General features: G+C 42.6%; 1 protein-coding gene across 2 annotated transcripts in view; it reads right to left on the bottom strand.

The window, feature by feature from the left end:
• The window catches only part of ZFHX3 (zinc finger homeobox 3), a 329,992-nt gene that overhangs the window by 172,533 nt on the left and 129,508 nt on the right, over positions 1-27,951 (bottom strand). For both annotated transcript variants that reach the window (XM_069216361.1, XM_069216362.1), the window contains exon 3: positions 26,208-26,701. In XM_069216361.1, coding sequence (XP_069072462.1) covers positions 26,208-26,701 — 494 coding nt within the window. The remainder of the gene's footprint in view (positions 1-26,207; positions 26,702-27,951) is intronic.

Below are 27,951 nucleotides of genomic sequence, written 5' to 3'. Positions count from 1 at the left end.
TAATTGCCAAGGATCAGAGAGTTTGGTCAAGAGGGCTGTTGGGATTCATCAGACATTTTCTGGTTTCACATTTTGCAATTGAGCCACTAATTGGATATCACCCTCTCGCTCCCATTTTACATTAAAGGTTAATGCTTTACATTTAATTGTTAGAACAGGAGGTTACAGTATGGGTGGCAAACAGAAGGCACATGAAGGTTTGTCTAGTTTTGGGCTTGAAGATCCAAGAGAACCTTCACCTGATCCAGAGCAATGCATCTAGCTCAAGCCTCGCTCAAGCCTTCAGTGGGGTCCAGTGGTTCCCATGGCTCGGAAGACGCCATATGAAGTCAGCAGCTGCAGGCTGGGAGTCTCATGCATCAAATGCCATAATACAAAAACAATCAAATTGTGCAGACAGGAAACAGAGTCGAAACCACAAATGCAACTCAGGTCTCTGAGAGAACCTGTAGCCAATGTAATGAAGGTACCGGAGATCAGACAGCACTACAAGACAATCTTAATGGCAGAACATGGGTTAATTGAATCTTCATAACCTAACAAAACACAATATAACACAACACTGCAAGTCAAGTTTATGCATTTGCTAAAGGGAAGCTATAAGCCAAAGTGGTACGTTACATGTTCATGCAACTACAGGACACCTTAATGCCATTTCCTTCTAAAATGCTTGAAGTATGATGGTGATGTCTGTGACCATGTGTTTTAGTTTGCACTTTTGAGCATTTTTATTTGTATTCCCCAAAAGGTAGTTCACAGAACAATCGTTTTTTCTTTACATACTTTAAGAGTCTTCAAAGGCAAGGACAATTCTTTTCTTTCACAACTTGAAGGACACAGACCGTGGTTTCAGTCTACAGAACTGATGACGACCGCCTCGAAGGTAAGGCAGTCAGCATTAAAATCAAAAGTACTAATAAAGCTTTCCATCACGTTGTGCAACCTGAACACATTTTCGAGTCTTAGGACGCCCTGAAGCTTCCGGATACTTCATTGGCAGGTCATGCCAAGACCCATACCACAGTGACTGAATGCCCATGTGTTAGCTGAGCGAAAGGAAGGGTTTGGCAGACATAACTACTAGAAGCATCTTCGTAGAGGATAGACTAGCACAAACATTTTTAAAGGACCCCATTATAGGGTTCTCAGTTGACAACAGTGGTGCATGCCCCTCAGGCACCATGGTCAAGCTAGACATTTTTCAGTGCAAGATTTTTTAACTGGGGTGTCTGAACTTCGTCAGAGCCCATTAGAAATCTTGAAAAGTCCAAAGTGTTCTGTTTCTGGTCTCTTTCTTAATGGGATTTAAGAAAAGACTGCCTTTATTCTAATGATAATCACAATCATACATCACATAAAAGAGTATGGCTTAGTAAATTCTAGCAGGCCCCCTGAACAAACACGACAGTTCTGTACTTCAGCTCTACTGACACCAATATTTGAGAAAAATGGCTACAGGGCGCGCGGATGCCTTATTTTCAATTGTGTGGCCGTTTCCCCTAGTTCAAGGGCCGAAATGACCTAGTTAGGCACCATATTAGCTACAGAGGTCTCGTGGGCACGGAGCGGAGTACACTCAAACCTAAGCCACGCAAGGAAAACCAAAGACTGTGCAGTATAAAGACCGCAGGTAGTATCAAGAGACAAGAGGCAAGGAATATGAGGAGTGTTGGGTAAAGAAGGGAGGTGCAGGCAGAGGTGAGAGGAGAGGAAGGGGGAGAAAAAGAAATAGCAGAGGTAAAGGCGAGAGAAGTGCAGGTGAGAGTAAGAGAGGATAGAAATCTAACAAAAAAGAGAGAGGGGGCAGGGGGTACAGAGAGGGAGAGAAGAAAGTAGGGGGAATGGTGAGTGAGCGAGGGAGAAAGGTAGGCTTGGAGATCCAGAGACATGTAAGCAGTAACAGCGTTGAGAGAGGCGGAGAAGTAATGTAGCCCTGAAGATCATGGATGGCGAGCAGGTGGGACAGCAGGCAGACAGTGAGCATGAGCGGGAAGAGACGGGTGCCGAGATGGACCAGCTCCCTGATCCATACTCTTGCACATAGTTCAATCAGCGCGTGACCTCCCGCGGCCTGCTCTATCAGATTCCAATCGCATGTCTCTATTAAACTCTGGAAATAGGTAAATATTCGGCTAATGACCCTCTGCTCCTAATGACACCACCACGCAAAATCAATGCCGTCCCCAAGCGCCTTCCGCTCTGGTCCGGAGCTCATCTAAATGCGAACGATGGGAAGGAGGGAGGGCGGAGTGAGGGGGCCGGAAGTCAGTCCCTGGCGCTGACTGAACGCGGACTGTCGAGCAGCCTTCTTATAAGGATCCACTGAAGGTTTCTCCTACACTGCCTGGATCACTCTTGTGCACACATAAAACCCGTGGATTATCCTCAATTTCTTGGTCATAGTCGGTTACATTTTAAACGCCACAATATCGTAAAGGTAAGTAAACATAGTTAGGTACAGAATTACTGTTGGTGACTCCATGTCCACGTGCCATGAAGATACATATGTGTCGTCAAGGTACACATATTTAGAGTAGACTAGTACACGTGTGTTCACACCCCATTCCAGCGACGCAGACTTCCTTTTTCTGATGCAGTATCCTGCTCACCCAACGAATCATTTTAAGTGTCTCCCCTTACAGCAATGCCTCAACCTGGCTAACCCAACTCAACCATATTCCATAAAGCTCAACAGCTCTTTTCCAATGCCAACACACACGGATTACAAATTCTCGTGCCTCAACTGTTTCTGCATGAAAAAGAAACGGAACAAGCATTGGCAAAGCTAACAGGTCTCGCCTATTGACTTTGCAAATTATTTTTGGTGATGCTTTTTACAGCATAAAAAATGCAGATGTTATGTAGCATCAACCAAAAGAATGAAAAAAGCAGGTCTGTTATTTTGTAGGTGCACATATGCGTGATGATATATGCACAAGCATGCGTCATCACGCAAGGGCATACATGCATCACCAGGCATTCATGCACCTACAGAAAATTGGTGATCTGGCAGTTCAGTGAATGCCATCAGCTCCTCGTGGTTTTTAGCTGTGAAAATGATCTTGAGGTCAGATTGTGAGGGCTTCAGAGATAGTAGTGATAGTATGTAGCCGCTCAGCCACAGTAGCCCATTCACCCGCAAGGCACCCTGAGCACGAGAAGGACCAGATCAGTGAAAGCACCGCAGGCCTGCGATAAGCTCTGAGCTTTCTGCCACCCAGCTGGCCCCTGGAGAGAGTTTGCTGCAGCGACGAGCCGGATTACATCTAGTTAACTCTGCTCTAACCTGATTATGAATGAGCTTGGCTGACGAATCCGATGAACACGAGGAAAGAAAAAAAAAAAAGACAGCGCAATGCAATTAAGAGCAAACCACACTGCCGCTCAAGACCAGAAAAAGAAGCCAGCCTGGGCCTCAACCATCTTCTGCCTTTGTGGGACACAATCCATGTGCCTGTAAGGGTGTGCAAAACTGCCTAATCTGTTCACAAAATTTTGTTGTAGTTCATGAAAGTTTCTTAAAATTAGTTTGCTGATATCTGACAAAACTTTATGCAGGAACATACTTCGCATTACGCAAGATACAACAGGAGATGAGTTAGCATTTAAAATGTCTCTTAGTGGGACATTTTCTGCATGGGTCAGTCTCTCTTGGCTGCAATTAAGGAAAATAATGTAATGCCAAATGTTTAGGTAATTCGTAAATTGAGCTTAAGGCGGAATTCTGGAATTACACCTTCAAAATTAAAATTCCACCCAGGCCCACTGAAATGTGGCAGTTTCCAGTGTGACATCAGTGGGGAATGTAAATGTGCAAGGTTGTGCTAACAATGCTCAGTCTATAACCTGGCTGTGCCAACCCAATTCTAACTTTAAGATGACACCCGTAAAAAGTTACGTCTGGGGAGAAGAGGGAACAGCTTTTTATATGGCACCAAGAAGACACCCCCAACCACACAATTGGATTGGAGCAGTAACAATGTAAGGATCTTTGCCACCCTATGTGAAGTGACAATTCTGCTGCTCCTTCCATCATGCAGTGGAGCTATGTTTGCTTCTTGTAAGGCAATTGTATGCGCCACCCCCTGAAAATGCCATCATAGCCACTCAATATAACTGACCGAGCATGTCTCCCATCAGTAATTCCAGGGTACAGAGTGGATCTGAAGGACCAGTTGGTCACTCTTTTTTTCATTACTTATCAAAGGGCCATGCAGTTCCAGCTTGGCAGGTAGATCTATCCGATTTCCTACCCCTAGCCCCATGTTGTACATACAAAAGCTGTTTTACTCAGCATACCTTCCATCCATGGAAAGATTTAACATCACAAAAATTACAGGCACCGATCACAAGGGAATCTAGCTCTTCCACTACCACCATCATGACCCACTACACCACGGTAAAACGGTGCATGTCAAGTGAAAATTACCAGACGTGTGCAGCACAGCCTGCTTGCAGCAGTGGGCAACACAAAAGGGTACTCTCCTGGGGAGAGCGAAAGCCCTTTTTAAGGTTCTTCAAATTCTAAGAACAATTTCTAAACCAAAGAGTTTGAAAATAAATGCACAGTCAAAGATTCATTTGAAATATAAGTGAAGGTAAAAGTAGTACTGGCAGGCGTGACTTTCTCCTCTCCTATTTCTTTTCAAGTCTCGCCTAACAAACAGCACACGCTCTCTTGTTGCGAAAGACCTATTGTGGGATTATCAAGAACATAATGGGGCCCACTGATTACCACGGATTTGCTTTATTGTCTCGCCTCTTTGATGACCACCTTTGTCCCTTCTTGTGTTTATCCTACTCCTGGTGCATATCCTCTCACCATACCTTTGAATGGCTGACTTGCATCTTCCCACTGCTCACTTCTAGGTAACTTTTTGTTTCTTTTTGGTTAAACACTCTATGAGACTCCTTTCCTTTTCCATCTGTCCACCTTACTTTCCCCAATGCCAGCCCCATGCTCTGTAATTCTGTTTTGGATGTACTGCTTACTCTCTTTATGTGTACTTCTCCTCCCCCCACAATCTGTGTTCCTTGCTCTTATGAGTGCTTCTCCCCTCCTGTGTTGTTCTAACCCTCATTTGCTTCTCCATTGCCCCGTGCTTCTCTCGTTACTCCTCTGCCCTTGTGTTGCTCTCGCCCCAGTGGTCTACTTTTTCCTTCTCCATGCTCCTCCGTTAACCCTCCAACTTCCTTGTTTCTTTTAATTTTATGGTTTTGTACAAAATAAATCTTAATTTTTCTTTATTTACCAGTCAAAGTGGTATAGCAAATGGCACACACGTCATTCCGCTAGCATGTGCATAGCTGTGACATGTGCGCATGTATGTTATCACACATGTTTGGCAGCGGAATGCATGCCTTTTTCTTCTTTCGCCCCCATTTTTGTCAAAGCTGCATGGCATTGATGCTGGGCAGAATTGCCAAAAGGTATCGGCAAAGCAAATAGCTCCCAACAGCGAGAACCTTTGATGATTGCCAATGCTCGTTTTCTTCTGCAAATACGATAGGGTTCAGAATAACATAAGAAGAACAACTTGAATAAGGACGTGACAATTTATAATGGACAATATTGAAGGATACAAGCTTGACATTTTTTGTCTCTTGTATTTATGAAATGTGAATATAATGGGAGTAGCTGCACCAGCGTATGCAGAATATCAGATGGGAACATGTTAGACTTATTTTGTTATATGAACTTTCAGCATCTGCAACAGATCAGAGAGATGAAAGTATCAATATTAGCATTAGTATCACAGCTTTCAGGAGGAGGACGGGGTAGGTACCTGAACCTCTCATTCTCCTGGAGGATAGTTGGAACAGTAATACCAGTTATTACAATACTTCGAAGCCGTGGGAAATGTATTATTTTGGGACACACTATAACTTTCCTGCTTAATGGTAGCTTTGTATGGATTGCCTTCAAGAAATGTCATCAGATGGCACACCAGCTCGGTGGATTGAGACACCTGGTGACAGCTGCTTGCAACCGGAGTTTTAATACTGGAGTGTTTTATATTTCAAGAATTTAATTATCACTTTCTAGATTGATAGTGCCTACTTCACTAAGATTTTTACTGGAGCAAATTAGGAGCTGTGTGTGATTTACTCTACCCGTTCCATATTGTATTCACATGTACTTGCTAAGGAGAAAATCTAGAGATACATATAGCATCTTTGAGCTGTTAAAGATAAATGTAATTAACAGAGAATTGCATTGTTCAAAGACATTTTGAATATGCTCTAGATTTGCACCAGTGCACATTTTTGTGTCTCTGGTATAAAAATAGTTTGCGTAGATTTGACAAGCTCTGCCTTTTTCCTGAAGTGCTCCAGAAATCTGCACTCCAGTGCATTTATCTCAGAATACACCTCAGTGTTAATGCCCATAATACAAGCCACTGCAACAGCTCAGTTTGCCCTCTAAATATTTCTTTGTGAAGATTAGCATATGTTATATATCTAACCAAAAAGCATGTCTGGTATGCTAGCTTATCTGGTAATGTTGCATGAGCTCATCCTAAAATTAAGAGGAGCCATGCGCAGGGTGTATATATAGCTACTGGTACAAACAGTATCCATCATTAATATAACCCCTTGGTTAAGCAAAAGGTTTTCTAACTATTTAAAAAAAAAAAAATCAAATTTTTAATCTGTGCAAAGCCAAAAGATCGATAAAAAAATGAATGCTGATATGGGAGCTGCTCCATCCATATACTATTTATTTTAAGATGATCTAATAAATAAAAAATAAAAAAAAGACTAAAACGGGTCCAGAACAAAAACATTTTCTTACAAATGTTCAAGGGAACTAATTTAAATGAAAACTGAAAGCAACAGAACACAAATACAAGCTGAATAGGATGCAGACACACCTAATATTTTTCTGTTTATTTCTTCGAATCACTCTATTTTGAGCTTCTACGAGACAAAAGATAAGCTTTGTGGAACCATGGTTAATTGTGTAAAATTTGAAAAAAGGACCTCGTGATTTAAGTAGCTAATCTCTTGATGAAGCCTCAATACTGATCTCAGTGATCATCATGTTGGCAATACTGCCCTGATTACAATAAAATATCCCGGAAAGACCATACTGCTGGACCACATCGTCAGTTGAGGTCAGAAAAACACGAGAGGTATGTAAATATTAGAAGAAAATGATGTCATAATAAGTGTGGATAAGCTGAATCCATTTCAAAGACCAGGCAATCTGTGTCCCCTCCATGCAGAAGCGTCCCTGGTACATAAAATCAAGCACAGCTCCCGTACATATGCTATTGCCTTGGACCGAAATAAACAAAAGGACTGAATCTCTTTCTTTGGTTGTGAAAGGGCGTTCCAAGGAAAAAAACAGCAGCTGGATGGTGCGAAAATGCAAAAATGTCACAATAAATAAACAGTGAATATATTACATTTCAAGTAACCTTTAGTCTATGATTAGTTCACCATAACTAAAATCATAATCAATTAACCAAGACAAACAGGCCTATTCTGTTTCAAAATGCAACAGTCCAGCCTTTAGAAGACCAACCAAGGAAGGTATTCATGCTGGTTTTAATAATCGTTTCTTCTATCTGCTTCCTTCCTTTATGTAAAGTATCGTACAAAAATCACACACAAAGTATAATTCTGACTTTTCACTTTGCTTGCATTGCTATCCTAACGAAAGGCATCTACATGCTCTTCCATCAGTATTCGACATTGCAATCAGTTTTAGGTAGGGTGGCAAAACTATGAAACAGGGGTTTCCAGTTCAGGGTGTCCAGATCCATGATGACAACTAACGTTATAGATTATTTACATCTATACATACTGTATATATATGTATGTTATGACCTACGTGGGCCACCCCTGCTCTAATGGTTTAGTTTTAGACATTAAAGTCTTGCAAGTTAGCCTAACAAATTATGTTGTTCTCTAACTGGTTACACAATTGGTTTGAATTTTTGTAAAAATCAGTGTGAATTACACACTAAAAGGTGATTTTTTTGATGCCCCGTTTGAGAGCTCAGCTAATTAACCAGAAAAAGTGATTCTGGTCAGCAACGGTTGTACTACACTTTCAATCCATCTGTTTACTGGTGAGCAGCAAAAGGCTCTTGATAAAGGCCACATGTAGACAGAGCACAGATCATTACTAGGCCAATGTTTATACTGAAATGTATTAATAGTGTAAACGTTTGTAATTAAAAGTGCATCACTATCTTGGGATAGAGGGAGGAGAAGACAAATGACAGGAAAAGTACTGGGCTCTATAGGGACTGCTCCTCGTTTTTGGCCTCTGTATTCGATAATCACAATCATCATCGCTGACCATCTTCCATGTCTACAATCACCAGATCTTTTTAGCACGAATATGAAATCAATCCTATGGACCATGAGAGGACAGACCGAGCACAAGGAGGAAATCTCACCTATGTCTCAAAGGGGCTTTTTTCTCTCAGCATTCTTTGGAAGTTACCCTCAATACTGGATTGCTGTGCTCTTGCACTTCATGGGTTGTAGAAGCATGCATTAGGTGCCATGAAAATGTCAATTTCACATACAAGCAAAAAGAAAAAAGACTGAGTAAAAGCTCTCCCAATTCGCTTTTATAACCCAGTTTGCAGTTAAATTTGTTACTGCCAGGATACCATTATTTGGTTACAGTGTGCACTTTAAACGTATTAACATACCACCAACCTTGTTAATAGTATGAAGCATTATATAAATTATAGTAATGGTGTAGCTACTTGGCTGACGACTTGGGGAGCATGTTGGGGATAGAAAATCGGTAAAAGTGCTATACAAACACCAAACAGTCAATAATGCATGCTGTCGTCTCTTCCCACCTTCAAAAAATGGGGTCCAAAACCAACCAACTGTAAGACGTCTGCGGATAGACCAGTCTTTCTGTGAATTACCAATACTTGGACCTCTCTCCCAAACCACAGTCACCTTTCCATTTCCCTAAAAGAGTTCTAGGAAAGCTTCCTTTCATGGAAGAAAGCTGCAGTGGCAGACCTTAGCGAGTCTTTAGCTGATCCAGTTAAAAGAAGACCGTGTCAACCCTCCCCCTCCATATCTTAGTATCCTTTATGTGGTAGCATCTTTTTGATTACATCCGAGATGAATGCTCAGACTTCTGGCCCCACCTTGCTTACTGATTTGAATGACAATACTTTTACAGTTATACTTTGTGCATTAACTGGCAGCTTATTAGGTGCTGTGGCTGGTTGTCAGTCACAGGTCGCTGTAAGGCCCCCAGGCTTCTTTCAGATATTCCACTGCTTTTGGAATAAGCAAACGAACAAAACGTTAGTGTTCTTAGAGCGATACACTAAAGTATACAAAAAAAGTGAAGGATGTACTGCTTTAATTAATCTCAGCCACTGGTAATTAATTGGGCAGCATTCCAGTCCACTGTTATTTCACACACCAGGCCACCTCAGTTTAGACCCAGCCATATGCAGATCAGTCTTGACCCTGTTCCAATGGAAGCATTCCAGACCAAACGGCCAGGTGCTCTCTGAATTAGAATACAAGCCACTCAGGACCAGTCTCACCCTAGCTATGTCTCATCAGCCAGGTATAGCTTAGTTCCAGAGACGGTGTGCACGGGAACCACATGTGGGCATACCCATCCCAATTAGGGCGACACACTAAAGTATTAAAAAAAGTAATAGATGGAATGCTTGAATTAATATCAGCCACTGGCAGTTACTCAGACCGCATCCAAGTCCGTCTGTATTTTACACACCCAAACTGCCAGGCCAGGCAACAATGCATTGGGTTGTGGCCTGAGTAATTACCAATGGCTGAGATTAATTCAAGTGTTCCATCCATCACTTTTTTGGATTCTCTTTTGTGTTCTTAGAACCCAACTAGAATTCGGAGTCAAGCAAATTGTGTGTAGGACTATGGGAATAAGGTTGCTTTGGGTCAAATAGGACAATGAACAACAACTGTTGAGAGAAAGTCCTTCCTAATGAGTGAGGCCTGCGCATTACATCTAGATTTTCAGCAGCTGGCTTTAACAAAGCACTCTTACCCTTGTCAATGATGCCCATATAAAATCAATCCTACTCTGCCAACCTTCCCACGATCCACTTGGATCTAACGCCCCATCTCAGATACCAACAGCAACCTACTTGTTCTATAAATCGCCTTACACCTCCCTTTGGTCTTATCATTTCCCCACCCTACTTAACCCCCTCTTCCTGGACTTAGCTTATTATCCTGCCTTCAATACCCTTTCACCTAACACTTGCTCATTGCCAAACCGAAAGCAGCCAAAAGGGGTAACCATAAAACAGCCTTAAAAGACCCTTCTCAAGTGCACAATCACCCAGTGGGTGCTAAATATATATACAATTTGCTCAAACCCCGTGTAAAACACCCCCCCTCTCTTGGCTTAGCGCTGTGGCTTAAGACGTAATTTTCAATACACAAAATCAAGCAGTGTGAGCTTCCTTCCAGCAGTGCCTGCCCAGTGATATAGAGTCCGGCATGGCGAGCTTACTCACAGCAGTGTCCTGCCAGTGTTGTTGCCTCCAGCAGGGAGAGCTTCCTCCAAGCAGGGCCATGTCAGTGCTATGGATTCCAACAGTGTGAGCATCATCCATGAATATGTGATCAGTGCCACACGCCTTCAGCTGTGTGAGCTTAATCCCAGCAGTGCTCGTAGACTTCCTTTAGAGCGCTGCAGTATGAACTTCCTTCCAATAGTGCCACTTCTTTGCTGTAAACCCCAGCAGCCTGGTCCCAGCAGCACCCTGTCAGTGATGAGGCTCGTTTGCAGCCTGGCCCTGCCATTGTGGTTTCCCTCACTGGTGCCTAAACAAACGGTGCCACTCTCATGGGAGGCTGGGAAACCTGGTGGAAATTCCGGTTGACCAGTTAAAAATGCTTTGTAATGGATCCAGTACCAGCGTGCTCGTTAATGGACATTGGAATACATGAACCTGGCAGATACATTTTTTTTTTAAAAAAAAGATAAAAATCAAAACCCATTTCCCAGATGCAATTGGAACCACAGCATTTGCGTACTTCTCCAAAACTGCATATGCAGCACCTAGGGTGACCACCTCACTGCCAGCAATTCTAGACTCAGGCCCTCATTACGACTTCGGCAGTCTTTTCACAAGACCGCTGAAGTGACGAGTGCCATAAGACGTCCATATTACGAGTTAAGCTGGAGTTCCGGTCATTTACAGGTGGAAATCAGAAACCGTCCGACTGGCCCATGGCAGAAGAGAGACGTTTCCACTGCCAGCACTGCCACTCCAACAGGACGGCACCTGCCGTATTACGATCGTAATGCAGCACTGTGGTTTCCTGAATGGCAATGCAGTGCTGGAAACGTTGACAGCCATCCCCTCCCGGATGAGCACCTTGCTGAGACAGGTAGGTAGACCATCTGAAGATGGAAGGAGGAGGAATGGGGGTGTCTATCTGTGTTTGTATGCAGAGGGGTGTGGGTCTCTGTATGAGTGTGTGTGTGTGTGTGCGAATGGGGTGTCTGAATTGGTGTTTGTGTGCAAATAGGGGTGTCAATGCATGTGTGTGTGAATGGGGGTGTCTGAGTTCGTGTTTGTGCACGAATGGGGGTGTCTGAGTGCATGTGTGTGAGCAAGCTCGTGGGGGTGTCTGGATGTATGCGTGCAGTAGGGTGTGTGTGTCTGCATGTGTGTGGAAGGGTGGGGATGTGTGCATCTGTGTGGGGATGGGTGTTTGCAGGTGTGTGGACATGTGGGTGTGCATGTGCCGGTGACAGGAATGGGGATTCCTATGCTGGGTGCTTTACCGCCAGGGTTTTCGTGGCAGGGTGACTGCCGCGGAAAGCCTGGCGGTTTGCCCAGTCGTAATACCGCCGGCAGTCGTACGGCTGCTGCCGGAGGTGCTCACCTCCAGCTCGGTGGTCCGACCGTCCTGGCGCCATTGTGGCGGTTTGGCTTCAGCCAAACCGCCAGTCTCATAATACGGCAGTTTTCACCACCGGGTCTACGGCGGTAAGACCGTCACACTCGTAATGAGGACCTCAGTCTCCACTCCTGAACTTTTCACCTATAAATCATTAATTCCCTGTGTGTTAATATAATTAGCTCAATGGAAGCAAAACAAGACTACTAGATTCAGAATACATTAGGCTATCAAACGAAAGTCCAGCACTAGAAACGGTCATTACTGACCTGGAGGAAGGTGGTCACCCTAGAAGCAACTAGCTTCAGTTGACACTCCATATAACAGGTCAGCTGGTATTTGATTGGCACTTGGACAAATGAAGGGCTTCCATCTAAATTATTGGACCTAACCTGGCTGCAGTGACCAGGTTGGATCATGACATACTAGGTATGATTCTCGGATAGTTGCAGGTCATCAAGGGCATAGTGCTCCAGTTTTGCCTTCTCTTTTACAGACCATTATTTTCAGGTATGCTAGTCCAATTAGATCATGCGACGTGAACCCAGGACTACAACTCCCAGGATGCATTAGGCTGCTAATTGAAACTCCAGGGCTAGAGCATTGGATCCTTGCTGAGATAGAGTTCTGTGGTAACCTTGCCACTGTGGAAAGGGGGTGGATATTACCCAGCACACCTTGCGTGGCTCCTGGCTCAGGCCTGAGGCAGGGAGGGGGAGGGCTGAAACTGCCTGACAGGGAGGCTGTAATTGAGGAAACTGGGCAAGGAGCAGAGAGACAGCGTGTGTAAGTGAGTGGAAGGTAAGTGGGAAGAGGCTGCCTAGATTTATGGCGATTGCAACCTGATTGTTCATACTAAAGCCATTATGGAATGATTAGAGAGAAAGGTGAGGCTTTAAGTCCAGTGAAAATCAATAGAAACGTCTGCAGTAATTCTGGCTCACAAGTGAAAAGGCTATTTACTGGATCCGGGGGCTGTGCGCGCTACAGCAGCCCCCCCAAAGCCTCGCCCCCGGGGGAGTGTGCACGTGTGCAACCCCCACTCATGAAAAGTATCTATCTACTTAGACATATATACACACGCAGCCGGGGAGTGTGCATCCATTTTTATACACACACAAATTCAGGAAGCATACAGCACTCTCTCTACTTATGTACTCAGCCGCTGAGAGTACATATACCTTCATGTACATACAAACCCAAGAAGCATACAGCCAACTCTCTAATTATGTACTCCGCTGGAGAGTACATATACCTTCATATGCATACAAACCCAAAAAGCGCACGGCCATCTCGCTATATATGTACTCAACCCCTGGGAGTACATATACCTTCGTACACATAAAAATCCAAGAAGCATACAGGTATCTCTCTACATATATACTCAGCCCCTGGGAGTACATTTACCTTCGCATACATACAAATCCAAAAAGCGCACAGCCATCTCTCTACATATGTACTCAGCCGATGAGAGTACATATACCTTCATATACATACAAACAAGAAGCATATACTCAGCTGATGAGTACATATACTTTCATATACATACAAACCATAAGCATATACTCAGCCAATGAGAGTACATATACCTTCATATAGATAAAAATCCAAGAAGCACACAGCCATCCCTCCACTTATGTACTCAGCCGATGAGAGTACATATACCTTCATACAGATACATATCCAAGAAGCATGCAGCCATCCCTCCACTTATGTACTCAGCCGATGAGAGTACATATACCTTCATATAGATACAAATCCAAGAAGCATGCAGCCATCCCTCCACTTATGTACTCAGCCGATGAGAGTACATATACCTTCATATAGATACAAATCCAAGAAGCATGCAGCCATCCCTCCACTTATGAACTCAGCCCCTGGGAGTACATATACCTTCATACAGATACATATCCAATAAGCTTATAGCCATCCCTTTACTTATGTACTCAGGTGCTGAGATTACATACCAATTCATATACAACGCAAATTCAAGAAGCGAACAACAGTCCCCATATGTACACTCAGTCGGGGAGCATATGCCCACCTCTGTATACACACCTCCCCCCATCCCCCCAAGGAGCCTACAACCATCTCTATATGTGCACCGGGCAGAGGTCATGCACCTTTATATATAACACAAAAAGGAGCTTACCGCAATCTCTATATTCACACTGAGTTAGGGAGTTTACACCCACTTTTACAAAGCACCACAAATTCAAGAAGTGTACTATAATCCCTGTGCGCACAATAGACCAGGGAGTACACGTCCACAGTTATTTATACCCACATCCAAAGAGCGTACAGTCTTCTCTATGTATATGCACTCGGTTGGATACCTTCATATACGACACAAATTTAAGAAGTGTACTATAATCAGGGCGAAAGTTGGGGATAAACCCGGGTGGACGGCGTCCACCCACTATTTTTTACAGGATGAACACCGTCCATCCTGCCAAGAAGAAGGGGCAACTGTAAAATATGCCTAACTCGTCCCAGTGAAACGTTTAAACATCAGGACACATTCAGCAGGGCTTGCACGTTGTCTGCTTTTTATCCCAGCAGCAATTTGCAGGCAGTGAGGGGTCTTTCTTCAGACTCCAGCTGAGCCCATGCGAAAGGCCGAATTTAAGGGGGCATTTGGCCTCCTTTTGTTTGAGAATCTGGGCTGGGAGCTGTCCAGGGCCTAACACCTAGATGTAAACACAGTGGCAGGGAAACAAAAGCACACAGCTTGTTAGCACTTCACAGGTACTCAAGAGAGGCAGGATTTTGACGTTGTTTAGACGCTGTGTATGAATGTCCGATGTGGTGCACTGTCTCAGTATCTACACAAAATAAAAATGTCAATACCACTTATTCTTTTATTTTTTATAGTGCTATTTATCCAAATGCAAGGTGTCAGAGAGCTTTACATAACGTGTACACGTTATAGTGACAATAAATCACACACGTATGTAAATTAATGTACAGGATATGTTACATAAGACAGTGAGGGTTAATATGTATAGAAGTCGCACATCATACTTCATAGCTCACTGTGCTATATTGGAAGGATTACAATGCACTGCAAGTAACAAATTTTTCTGTGTTAAAAGCAGTAACTCACTTACCCATCAAAATAAAATAAAAATCTGTTATCTGTACAATACATATTGTACTTTGCATGAGACACATTAACCCCCTATGCTTAAAACTGGGATGAGACAAAATACAGTTATTTCCAGCAAATGCGTTAACCACCAAAGTGATCTTACCATTATTACTATTCCCTCATATTTACTAGGATTACAAAGATTTCTGTAGCATGTGCCTCAACCCCATAAGATATTTTAAAATTCAGACTTTGCAACCAATCAAGTAGAACAGATTTACTGTCGCGTTTCTGCTTTCTGCCAATTTCTTTGTGACATTTTAACAAATAAATGTATAATTTGAGGCCCAGATTTTGCATCGATGTTGTGTCACTTTTCTGGCACAACCCTGATGCAAAACCTATTTTTGGATCTAGAGTGCAACACAAATAACCCCGTTTATGTAACTTTGTTTAAACAAAAAAAAATAAAACACAAGGTAGCACATTGCCCTGATTCCTGTGTTGTGTTAACTTGCATCAAGTAGACATTACGTGTGTGGTGCTTGGATGTTCCCATGCATCCACCCATGTATTTTGACGCAAGTCCATATTTACAAAGACTTGTAAACATAGATTTGCACCAAACTGGTGAGTCTACCTCAGGCTGGTGTAAAAAGGAAAAATATATTTATTTCTCCTAGTTATTTCCGTTTTGCATGTATGCTGCATTCTGTAGCACACATACAAAGAAGGGGAGCTTCTGCGTGTCTACCACAAGGTAGAACATTGCGCAGCCTTCCGTTACCGTGTGTCGGGTAGGCATTACATGGATGGTGCATGGCCGTTTCTATACACCCACCCATGTATTTTCTGCAAATATTATATAGACGGTCTTCTTAAATCAGGAACACTTGCTTTCCCTGGGTCAGCTCTCGAGTTCCACTTCCATGTCAAAGGATTGTGGTTATTCCCCATTTATGTGAGGCAACAATCCAGCTAGGCCCCACTCGTGAGTTCAAGTCTTAGTATTGAGAAGTCTTTAGAAAGTCAAATTGCCCCCATGCTGTAGTGTGTCAGCCAGAGCATGTTGTCCCGAGGTCTGGCTGGCCAGTAAACAGTCTTACCCGCTCTTGCTGGAATGGAATTTCGGAGTACCCTGGCACACAACAGCAGACCGACGGTGAGCAAAAGACTGGATGCTACAGTAGAGGCGCTCCTCCACCTATGCAGTAAGTCTCCTTGAATCCTGAGGCAGGTCATGCGTCCTCCTAGATTTTTGGGTAGTTGAATCGTTGCTCTTCCGCTATGGGTAATGGCTTGCTTCTCCTTCACAGCTGCACGCTGCTCCCCCCTGCACACAGGGTTTGTAACAGCACACACAGGGAAACTGCCCCTTTAAGTCAAAGCATTGCGCAGAGTGATGGCCCTTTTCTCGATAGAGCAATGCACCAGGGCAACAACCCTCTAAATCATCGCCATGGCCCCCACCTGGCATACAGACGTCATGTGAAGCACACAGGTGTAACAACACAGCCTATTAACACAAGAGAGAGATTTGCCTAGGGTCACACAATATGGTCAAGTTGGGAAGCCCAGATCAATCAAAGGTTTTCTGCCTTCACATTGTTCATTTCAGCCATTAGATGGACATCTCTTTATTTTTCCTGTTTTATTTCAAAGGTTATTGCTTGTCTTTAACTCTCGTCACATGAGGTTGGAGCGTGGGTGACAGGCAAATGTTGCAACTTCATTTTTCACTTCAAATAAGGACTGCCTTGCACAATCCTGCTCGCTCCTCCAGAAGTATCTAAATCAGTTACACCACAGTAAAAAAGATTTCCAAATATTTGAAACTACATGCTTTATTTACCAGTTACAATCGCTAAATATTAAAGAGCTGTTTTCCCTTGAAAGGAAGAAAAGTTGCTTATTTGTATCTCTGGAAATTCAAGAACAGTGGATATGGCCATGTTAAATTTTGCCAAGTTGTTACCCTGTGTTGTTACCCTGCCAGGGTATGGGTGGTCTTGATTTTTGCCCTTCTCACACCTACCTACTGCAGTGATGCTGCAAAGTTTGTGATGTACCACATTATAACACAATAACACAGGGTAGTTTTGCTGTTATGATGCGCTTAGGTCTGGGAAATGCTATGTAATGCTGATGTAATGCTATGTAAGAAATGACAGATCATGTGTGCTTACTTAAGGCTGGCTCCTTCAGGATGAGGCTATTGTTAATAGGCGAGCCCACAGGTCAGCATTACTGCAAACAAGTAGGTGGAGTAGATAGTCTCCAGTGATCATTTTGGCAGTGTAACGTGTCAAGGATATGGCAAGTTCTGATTAGCTAGCGTAGTCTAGTGCAGATTCTGACTAATAGCAACAGTTTGTGGAGTCTCTCGCTTTACCTACATCTCCCCACTTGGGTAGTTTTTCTACGCAAACTAGCAATATTTCCTCATGTAAACCACTGCCTTTTTCTTGTGAATTACCTTGGTCACCCTTTCCTTCTCATCCTTGGATAGTGAGTAGCTTACACTTATTTTAATGTGGAGCTGATACAGCTTACTTTGACATGTATGGGCCATTCTGTGTAGGGTATTCTGGTTGTACCGATTTCAGGGTGAGCTGTTAGGTTGACCTGGTGAATGTGAGGGTGGTTTGGATATAGTTATGCCATCTATAAGGACATGACATATGTCTGCTACTAAATGTATAGGTAATATTTTTGGGGATAGTGTGTAATTAGTAAAAACATAAATGCAAAGCCCCTCTTAGGGTCCTATTGCTGAATGCCGAGGTTGCCGTAATCTTTTCCTTTCACTATTCTACACTTGCTTAATCTTGCTGGTTGTTTTTTAGATTTTGTTCTGCCTACAGCATGGTTTTCCTATTTTTCTCCTTTCTTCTCTTTTCTGTCTTTCTTTCTTGTGCTGGGTCATGGTCTGTTGGTGAAAAATGAGCCCCAATCTCCCAAAATGAGTTCAGGTTCCCACCACAGATGCATTAAGTGGTGGGTAGGGCTGAGTAAGCATACTATGCATAGGAGCGCGGTCTCACCTCTGGAGTGCGCAGGCAGCTAAGGCAATCACATATTCATAAAAATGTGCTGCATTTGGAATATAATGCTTGGTAGGGTAGGCTAGTGACAGAGCTAGTTTGTTCAACCCTTGGTTAACAGAAACTTTACGTTGACAAAAGGCAACATTGGTTTATGTGTAGCTTACAAAAGTGTGAGTCTTCTACCTAAATCAGGAGGGGTTGGGTGTATATTCTTAATGCTTTCACATATGCTCACGATAGACCTGCTAAACATATGTGTGAAGTCTTACGATCTGATGTCACTTCCTGTAAAGCTAGGGCTTGTATTGACAATTCCTCTGTCACTTCCTGTGATGCAATGCATGATGTCATGCACCATGATGTCACTTGCATAATACCCAACTTGGTTAGTCCCCCCACTTCTTTTTTTAGGACTTGTGCCCGAATTATAATTCCTGTATACACAATAAACCAGGGAGTACATGTCCAACTTTATTTAGACCCAAATCCAAGGAACGTACAATCATCTCTATGTATGCACTCAGTTGGGTACCTTCATATATAACACAATTTAAGAAGTGTTCTATAATCCCTGCATGCACAATAAAACCAGGAAGTACAAGTCCACCTTTATTTATACCCAATTTCAAGGAGCGTACAGTCATCTCTATATATGCACTCAGCTGGGTACCTTCCTATACAACACAAATTTAAGGAGTGTACAACTATCCCTACACGTATACTTTGCTGGGGACTGTACCTCCAATGTCATAAGCAACACAAATTCAAGGACTGTACATCAATCCCTGTTGTACACTCCGCCGGGGAGTGCACCTATGCCTTCATAAGCAACACAAATGCAAGACCTGTACAACAATCCCTATATGTACACACAGCTGGGAAAGTACATGCACCTTTATATGTAACACGGTTTCAAAGAGTGTACAGCAGTGTGTGTACTCTATATCTAAACTAAGCCAGAGATTGTGCATTCACCTTTATAACCATCTTAACATCGAGCGTACAACCATCCCTACATGTGTACACCCCCCTTTATATATACACATTCAAATGGAGGGTGTACTTCCAACTTTGTATACATGCAGATTCATGGAACATACACCAGTATCTACATATACACACAAAGCCAGGGACTATAAATTCACCTTTATAACCATCATAAATTCAAAGAGTCTATAGCCATCCCTGTGCACACAGCCGCAGTACACATCCACCGCTATTAATACAGCAGTCCAAGGAGTGTACAGCAATCTCTCTATATACTTAATCAGCCTGGAAGTGCACATCCACCTTTATAAGGAACACACATTCAGGGAGTGGGCTATCATTCCTATGGGTATATTCAACAGGAGCGCGATTCATCTTTAAAAAATAGACAAGTCAAAGAAAAGTGCAAAGTTTCTCTCTATGTGTGCGCTGAGCCGGAAAGTGTACATCCAACCTTTACAGACAACACAGCTCACAGGATTGTATAACAATCTATATATCCTCAGTTGATGGGTATATCAGGTGCATGCACCTTTCAGAAAGATGTCCAAGGTCCAATGAGCCATACCCCTATATATATGCACTGAGCCAGAGAGCATACTTCAACCTTTTCATATACACATGTCTAGGGCAAGTTCAACCATCTCTATATACACACTCAGCGAAGAGAGTACAACTTTCTTTAGCTGGGTACCACTTATACTTCGCTATACAAAGGCTACTGAATTTATGCACTAGTGGATGATCAAATTATGAGGCAGTGTTAATTAAATTATGTGTCAAAAAATTGCCAATTATGTGGCATAATGTAGTCGATCATGGGCAGAACTGACGATGTTTTATCATTTTAACACACATAAATACTACCTCGGCAAAAGACTGACCTCATTACTTATCCTCTGAAAACAGTAGTCAGTAACTGAAAGGTATCAGTTAACCTTTTTTAAAAGGTCTACCAGTGCTTGGCATGGCTGGTGGCACTTTTCTCTGTAACATTTTATCCATTTGAGCTAGAATTTTTTTTTTGTTGAACTCAGCAAATTATGCAGAACATAGTGAACTCAGGAGAAGCGAAAAAAAACATAATTATGTGGAAAACGCCGAGGCCGCAGAATCTCGCATAATCCAGGAATCAATCTATACACAGACACACACATGCACATCCTTTCCACAAGGGTTATATACCTTTAATCCGACTACCTGCCTTATACACAATCTACCCTATGAAGATGTAATGCTTATGGCACGCACCCCTCTGGCACCATCACAGCACTGCACATCTGACATACGTTCTGCTGCCTGCCATACACAAGTAGTGTATCCTAATATGTTACATAAATATGTATTTGCAAGCCTCACACTCGAGGAGGGACACTGGAGTTATGCAGCAATGGAGAGCCAATTTGAGCTCTAGATTGACAAGTATGAGGTATGAAAATACAAGTTATGCAGCACAGTCACTGACAGTACTATTTCGTTATTTTGCTTATTTCTACTCATATCAATACTGTCTGGGCAAAGTTATACCTCATTAGGACCAGTTGTATATATTTTCTAGTATCTTTGATTTAAGTTACAACCTTGTTTTTGCCGGAATCTAAAGATTATGCAGTGCATGGTTGCATGTGTGGCAAAAACAGTAAATCCATACTTATGTGGGAAAAACCGTGGCCCAGAATCACGTAATTCCAATGCCCTTGTGAGGAACATTACACTATTAGGCGGCCCACTGAGGCCATGGCGGCTTATGCCGCATTGCATGATAGGGCTGGAGCCCTTCCTTTATTTCTACCCCCTCATCAGAGCCAGGCATCATAAGCGCAGCACAATTTTCCTCATCTTTCTTTGGACAGCCAGAATTGTGATAAATATCTACAGAGGTCAAAGGTTATCAATGTAATATATCACATCTCTCAGGCGGCCTCCAGCCACCCCATCTCTGCTCAGTTGTTACTTATGCACATAGAATCTGGCACCCTCTTCACCTCCGAGGGGAAAAAAGTCAATACTCTAAATTTTCCATCTGCCTAATTAGATCCTTCATTTTTCACATAGTTTGTATTTACAACATAAAAGCTAACATTTTGCAAAAGTATTACCAACAAAACACAAGCTTGGGGTTACTACTCTGCCTCTCGTTTCTGATTGAAGGACATAGTAATAACTATTGTCTTATAATATGTTGACATTATTTATTTATCTACACGTGAATGTCTATCTCTCCAGCTTAGCACAATAACTTGTGTTTTAAATAGCGTACCAGTCTGCACTTTTGCTGTTTGTAAGCATTGTAATTAAGAGGTTTACCAACTTCGGAAGGATGGAAGGCTGAGTTGATCTTGTAAGAAAGAATTCGAACTTGTGACCTGCTGTTAAAAGTTAGCCTCCAGGCTAAAACACAATCATACATGTGTGTCCCAATCGGGATTACCAGGGCAGTCCGAAGGAGACTTATGTCTATATGTATGTAGTGCTTTATAATCATCTCTGGTTTTAAGTGATTCTGCGGCTGTGGGGTTTCTAGTATAATTATGGATGTTCAGCATTTGCCACATAATCAATCATCTGCTGTATAATCTGAAAACAATTGTTTCTATCTCAAACGGATCAAAAGTTACTAAAAACACGGCAACACGTGTAGTGGAAGGCCCTTTTCAAAAGTTGACTGGTCACCTTTCAATTCCTATTTAGTGTTAAACTGTTACTAATGAGGTGGAACCTTTGCATAGACAGTGTTAAAATGTGTAAAAAAAAAGGACAATATAATGTTGCAATATTGTCACAAAATGTGCTGCATTATCCTGCATAGGTTGCCTATTCCTGCTGCATTATTTAGTCAACTGTCACGAAATTTGGTCCTCCCCTGTTGCATAATTTTAGTGGCCCTGCTTACAAGAGGGTTCAGCCTCTTTCCAGGCTCTCACGAGTTTGACCGATGATGGACGGACAGGGGGACGGACCTAGGGCAAGCTTTAACCAGGATTACACAGCTTGCTTTACCCCAAATTTACCAGGTCCAAAGTCAGTCATTTAGCTGCTAGGATAGGCCAGCACACCACTGCAGAGAAGAGACACAGCCAGATTAGTTTGTTACGGTTTATATATTTCAAGGGCTTCCAGATATCAGTCTATGAAGATACTAGTGTTAGTTACAGAGGAACTGCTAGACTTTAGCAGCCCACACTGTCATGGAATTCTGCCTACTAGTGTTAAACCACCTCTATTAACTTATGCACAGTCATGTACAAGATTCAGATGCTTCAGTTCAGTGCTCCAGAAAAACAACATTTTGCATCTGTACAACTCCCTATGATCAAAAGCTACTTAGGTGATCTTTTATTGTACCACTAGGAGCACACTGAAGAAGAGGGCCTATCTCACCTAAAGAAAAGCAGTGACCCTGCTAATAGTTCATCCACTGTCCACAGCTATGCCTCCCCTCCCCCGAGATGAGAAGATATCGCCATAACCTGTGGTAGACCCTAAGCTTCATCTTATCTCAAGTGATCTTCAATATCCATATGGAAACCTTGGTGCACTTCTAAATTTCAAAAATGTCAAGCTACATCAACATATGGGTGATGTCGTGCTGCATCTGAAGGTGTGTCAACAGTTTACGGAGACCCACCAGTAACTCTTCTGTCTATTGTCCACAAGATAATACATAGGTCGCTCATTAGATAACTTGTAGAAATTGAAAAAGGCCTATAGTAGGATGTGTGTACTTAGTAAAAACATAATACAGTTATATGTGTTAAAGCAAAGCATTTTTATTCACAAATACACTAATCTTCAGTCACCCCAGTGAACATGTTTCGCCCCTACTTTAACCTGGTGCAATTCTAAGATGGTTAGGGTTTTTTCCATATTGATAAATATTGTGTTAATTACCATAATAAAATGATACGGCTAGTCGTTCAAGTGGAAAAGTTTCAAAATCCGTAGGATGCGTGGGGGTATACCATCAAAATTTGGGAGTCTCATTCCGCAGGGTGTGTCCACGGCTGTATATCTGGGATGTGATCCATAAAGGGATCGTAGTATGTAAGAATCCACTGTGTGATTTGATCTTTTGATTGGTAGTTGGTAAACTGAACCCCCTGCATCCCGGTTGTCACAGAACAGTCCTCATGATGTGTTCCCAATCACTATAGTTCACTCCGTTAAGAGCAAGGCGCAATACGGTTGAAGCACCTTTTAAATTTTTCATAAAAGCAGCGCTAAGACCGGTTACACTACATGGCAGTAATTGTTGTGGACGTGCAACAGCAACTATATCACTGCTACTCTTTTAATAATCTCTATTTGAAGGTGCAACTGGACAGGGACACTGACTGCCTCAAGGGCTCTCTGTCTACCATCCAAGTTTGAATGGTAGGAGTGTATTTGTGGATCACCCACACAAAAACAATTCATGCACACTGTCAGCGGCCGCAAATAAGTTCAAGTTCAGGACTGGCTCTGAATTACACCTCAAAGCTTCACTCCTCAACTTTCCAAAAGCACCAAATTCCTAGGATTCCACCTTGACAAGAATCTCAGCTTCAAAACACACATCACAAAGAAGACACAGACAGACTGGCACCAGCTATTCCGTTCATCAGAGCGGAGGCATTTCTAACAGAATTGGACTTCAGAACAGCCGTCAAAGCACAGGTATTCTTACAAATTCCTGTTTGTTTGCGAGCATCACAGATTCCCGCTTGACTCCCTGATGAGCAGTCTTCATGGTGTAGCCTGAATTATCAAGGAACCAAAGACTTATGTCTGGACCACTCTTATGTTCAGAGGACTTCATTGGCTCCTTCATGCCCCTGCATCCTCTTCAAACCATGCTGCATTACTCCACTGTACCGAGTAAACACTATCAAGATCTGCGGTGGTCTTCACAGTGCACACAGAAGCAATGTCACCAGGATCAAGTAGAGAAGAAGCTTCATGGAGAAAAAGACCAGAAGACATGGCTTTTACGCTGTGCACTCAATATGTGGAATTCCATCCGACGCATATCTGACAAGCTCTACCCTTCCTCCGCTTCTGAGAAAACTGAACACATCCCTTCAAGGAGCATCTCATCCACAAGTATGTGACTAATCATGCCACTATCAGGCATCAAAAGAAGCAACCTGCACCAACCTATTTGTTCACCTCTTAAACCCAGCCTTTCTCATGCAGTGCTCGATAGCTTTGTGGCTAGATTGCCCTCTTTATAATTCCATAATACTATTAAAACAAAAACTCCTCCATGGTTATTCCACAGAAATGTCACCCATGGGTATCATACTGGTGCATCTAAACTAAGGGTTGCAATTGTTATGCTCACGCTGCAGCTTCCAGAACAGTTGATTTTACCAGCTTGACTACAGAGATGCTGAAAGGGATTATGCTTTAACTTTTGCTCGTTTTAGTGCATGGTTGTTTGTTCTGGTTATCATCCAGTGTTAAATAACATATTGCAACATTATTTTTTTTTGTTGCAGCGCTTTCAGACACAAAACCATGGTATGAAGTGCGACATAAAACAAGATATTAATATTATTACAGTATCATTAGAGATGGCGCCTTACCTGAGGTCTCCCTAGTCGCCAGAGCTGCTCTCTTGCCTCATACTTTACCTTTAATGCCCAGCAAAACCATTGTCTTCCTGTCACCAAGCACCCCAGAGATACTACGCTCCTTAAGTTCAAACTCAGTACGCACGAGGGTATTCTTGCACATTGGATTTTAATCGCCCACACCTAGAGAAGCCACATTCCACCAGCTTTCACCTCCCCAGAAATGCCACTTTTCCTCAGGTATCATTAATCACCCATCCGATATTCCCCCGAGGTGAACCCCAAAATGTTCCAATGGGTTAAATGATACAATCTTGCTATGAAAACCAGGAACCACTCTTCTGACACTCTTTGTCACAAAATGTGCTTTTGTCTTGCAAAATATTAGCATCATGTGACTTATTATTAAAGTGTACCTTTCCCAATGTTAATGCAAAATGCATATTGTTTGACCACTTAACACTATTGAGTATCTGCTTTCTTCACCTACAACCAGAATGAAATAAAAATCACAAAATAGATATTTTATTCTGTATCCATGAAGCAAACATATATACAATTGCTATGTCCATATATTTGAATGATTTGGTTGATACAAAGTATTTGTTCACTATATAGATTGGACTTGGATACACAAAAATCACACTACCTCTGCGTTTAAAATACAAAGTAAGATGCATGCAGCAAAGGTACACACTGTGCCTATGATTAAAATGGACTAGGAAATGCCAACATGCTTCAGCCAATGAGCTTATTCTCACAGCCTTCAGAGGGGTTTAACCTACTAGCTTAACAGGTTGACCAAAAGCCAATCTTCAAATAATATGTGCTCTACTTTGTATTATTCCAATTAGGCAAGGATTCCTTAATTCTACATAATCTTGTGCCTTTATGGCCAATAATTTGTAATGATTAACTCTTAAGCCTCAGCAACAAAACGAAGCCACTGGTTCCTTAAGTATGTGTTCATTTTATCTTAGGTGTTGTTGAGGTGCTTTTTAGTAGCCCAAACTTTGGAGAAACATGAAACATCACAGAAGCATTCTGAAAGTTACAATCCTCAGATATGCCACTCCATCAGTTCCCAAAGAGTACCCCAGCAGGTTCGCTTCTCTCAGATCTGACTTAATGCTCATAGATATGCTACCATCCCTCAATCTACACTTCTACCAGCAGAAGGGGGTTTTCCTCTTATATAGTGTTCCTGGATAATGTGTACAAGTCATTTCTTGTATATCTAGAACATCTGCATGGATTTCTGATTTCTAATAAATTACGGCTGCATTAATGAGCTCAAGGAGACATTGATGAGATCAAACAAAAGGCCTTGTGGATCGACTTTCCCCGGAAATATAATTCGCACCCAGGATACCGAAGCAACAATTTCATAGCTTCAGACAGGCCAACCTAAAGCTCCTCTGAACGCAGCTAAAATGCCCGACACCTTTGGACAAACAGTGTTCCGAAGTCAACTAAGGTCATCTGCATTACTACCTGCTTTTCGCTAGAAGGAAGGATAGAAATCAGACACATGGCACTGTCTAGTTCAAAACATTTATTATAAGCACATTATATGCAGAGGTGATATCTACCAGTGTAAAATCAAGCAATATCATGGTGCCTTACCTTGTAAAGCTTCAAGCTTGCCTCATGTCGGGAGTTGGCAGTATGCAGCCTCAGCTTCTCCAGGCTGTTGGTGTAGTAGTCACATGCATTGCACTTGAGGTGCACGGGGTTGCCAATGGCCACACACTTGAGCCGCCACTCATTAGCTTTGCCACCCTCCTTTATGTGTGCGACCAGTTGGAACTTCTGGACATGCTTGTCAGTCTTGCAATGGAGCTGGAAGTTAGCCTTCAGCTGGGTATTGTATCGACAGAGTTTGCATTGATAGGCATCGCCCACCACAGCCTTCCACTCATCCTCAGGTAGGCCCCGTTCCACGCCCATGTGTAGGCCCAGCAGATCAAGGTTGTCACTGGTGAACTTGTTGCACACAGCACATTGGAAGAGCTTCAGTGAGGGGTCATTGGTCTGCGTAAAGCTCTCACCCAGGTTCATGAGCTCCTCTGACACTAGAGGGCTGCCCCCTAGTCGCATGTCCAGGGGAATCTCGCCAACTGCACAGACAAGGGAGGGAAAGAGACAAGGCATTATGTCAGTGGCTGTTTTTGCTGAAGGCCTGTCTGTAGACACACCAAAAGGGAAGGAGGGCCTGGGTGATGGGCTGGAAGTGGACGGGAAGAAAGAAAGGATGCACTTGCATGGGTGGTGAAATGGAGAGTAGATGGGTAATGTTTGTGTGAATTCACTCTGATTTACCAACACTAGCCCTCAATATGAAGAGGCTCACTGGTCTGTAGGGAAACCAAAAGGAGTCCTGAAATGATGATTTTTCTGTAAAGTTAGAATGCTGGTAAAGTCATAGCTGCCCTCTTAGTTGTGTCTTGTCCAGCAATTCCAGCCTTTCAGAGGCACTAGCCTATCGGGAATTATCCCATTACCCATCATACCAGTCCACATACCTCTGTGTAGAAGTCACTTGGCTCTCCAGAAGACAACGATCCACAACAAAACCCAGCCGTGGACTACAGTCTGCCTAGAAAATCATCAGCCAAGGGCACTGTGGTACACTGCTTCCCCGGGCGTGAGAATGCGCCACTCACTGCTCAAGACAGAGTGTACCTAGCCCTGCAGAACATAATGATCACAGAAGAATGGAGAATAAGCCAGCAGAAGATGTACATATTGTTTCAGAACTCACCCTTGGGACTCTCTCCAATAAGTAGATTGCCATGAGCTTTAATGTTGAACTTTTGAAGGCAAAACACTGCTTTCTTTTCAAGAAATCGTACATCTTAATGCTCACATGTGCCTTGATTCAAGGGTAAAAATCCTCTTGCAGAGACTTGCAAAGGATCATTTGAAACTTTTAATTGCCAATGTTTCTGTCTAGTAGATTACAATGGAAGGTGCTGCCTCACTGTTATGACTCTACTATTGACATGACCTGACATTAGAAAGCCTACGCTTTACTACTCTCAAAGTCTCTTAACTATACAGAGGGCTATTGGAATTGGGCAATCACACAGAATTATGGAGTTTTTACATCTGCCACAAAAGCCACCATCTGCTGTATAGTTTGAAAAATTCTTCAAAATAATGTTTCTAGCTAAAATGATCAAAAGAAACAAAGACTGTGCCATGCATGAGATTTTCCAGGAGTAATTAAGTAAATCTACTCAAGTTGCAGATTTCCACAAGGATTACTTCTCCTCTACACTTACTCATGTCGACTGTGTGTGGGGCAGATACCCTTAGTAAATCATTGTATTGCAAAGACAAAGGCAATTATTATAAAGTGTGACAT

The sequence above is a fragment of the Pleurodeles waltl genome, chromosome 12 (genome assembly GCF_031143425.1).
Source record: "Pleurodeles waltl isolate 20211129_DDA chromosome 12, aPleWal1.hap1.20221129, whole genome shotgun sequence".
Taxonomy (NCBI): domain Eukaryota; kingdom Metazoa; phylum Chordata; class Amphibia; order Caudata; family Salamandridae; genus Pleurodeles; species Pleurodeles waltl.
The sequence above is the reverse complement of the archived record's forward strand: the minus strand, read 5'-3'. Positions and strand labels throughout refer to the sequence as shown.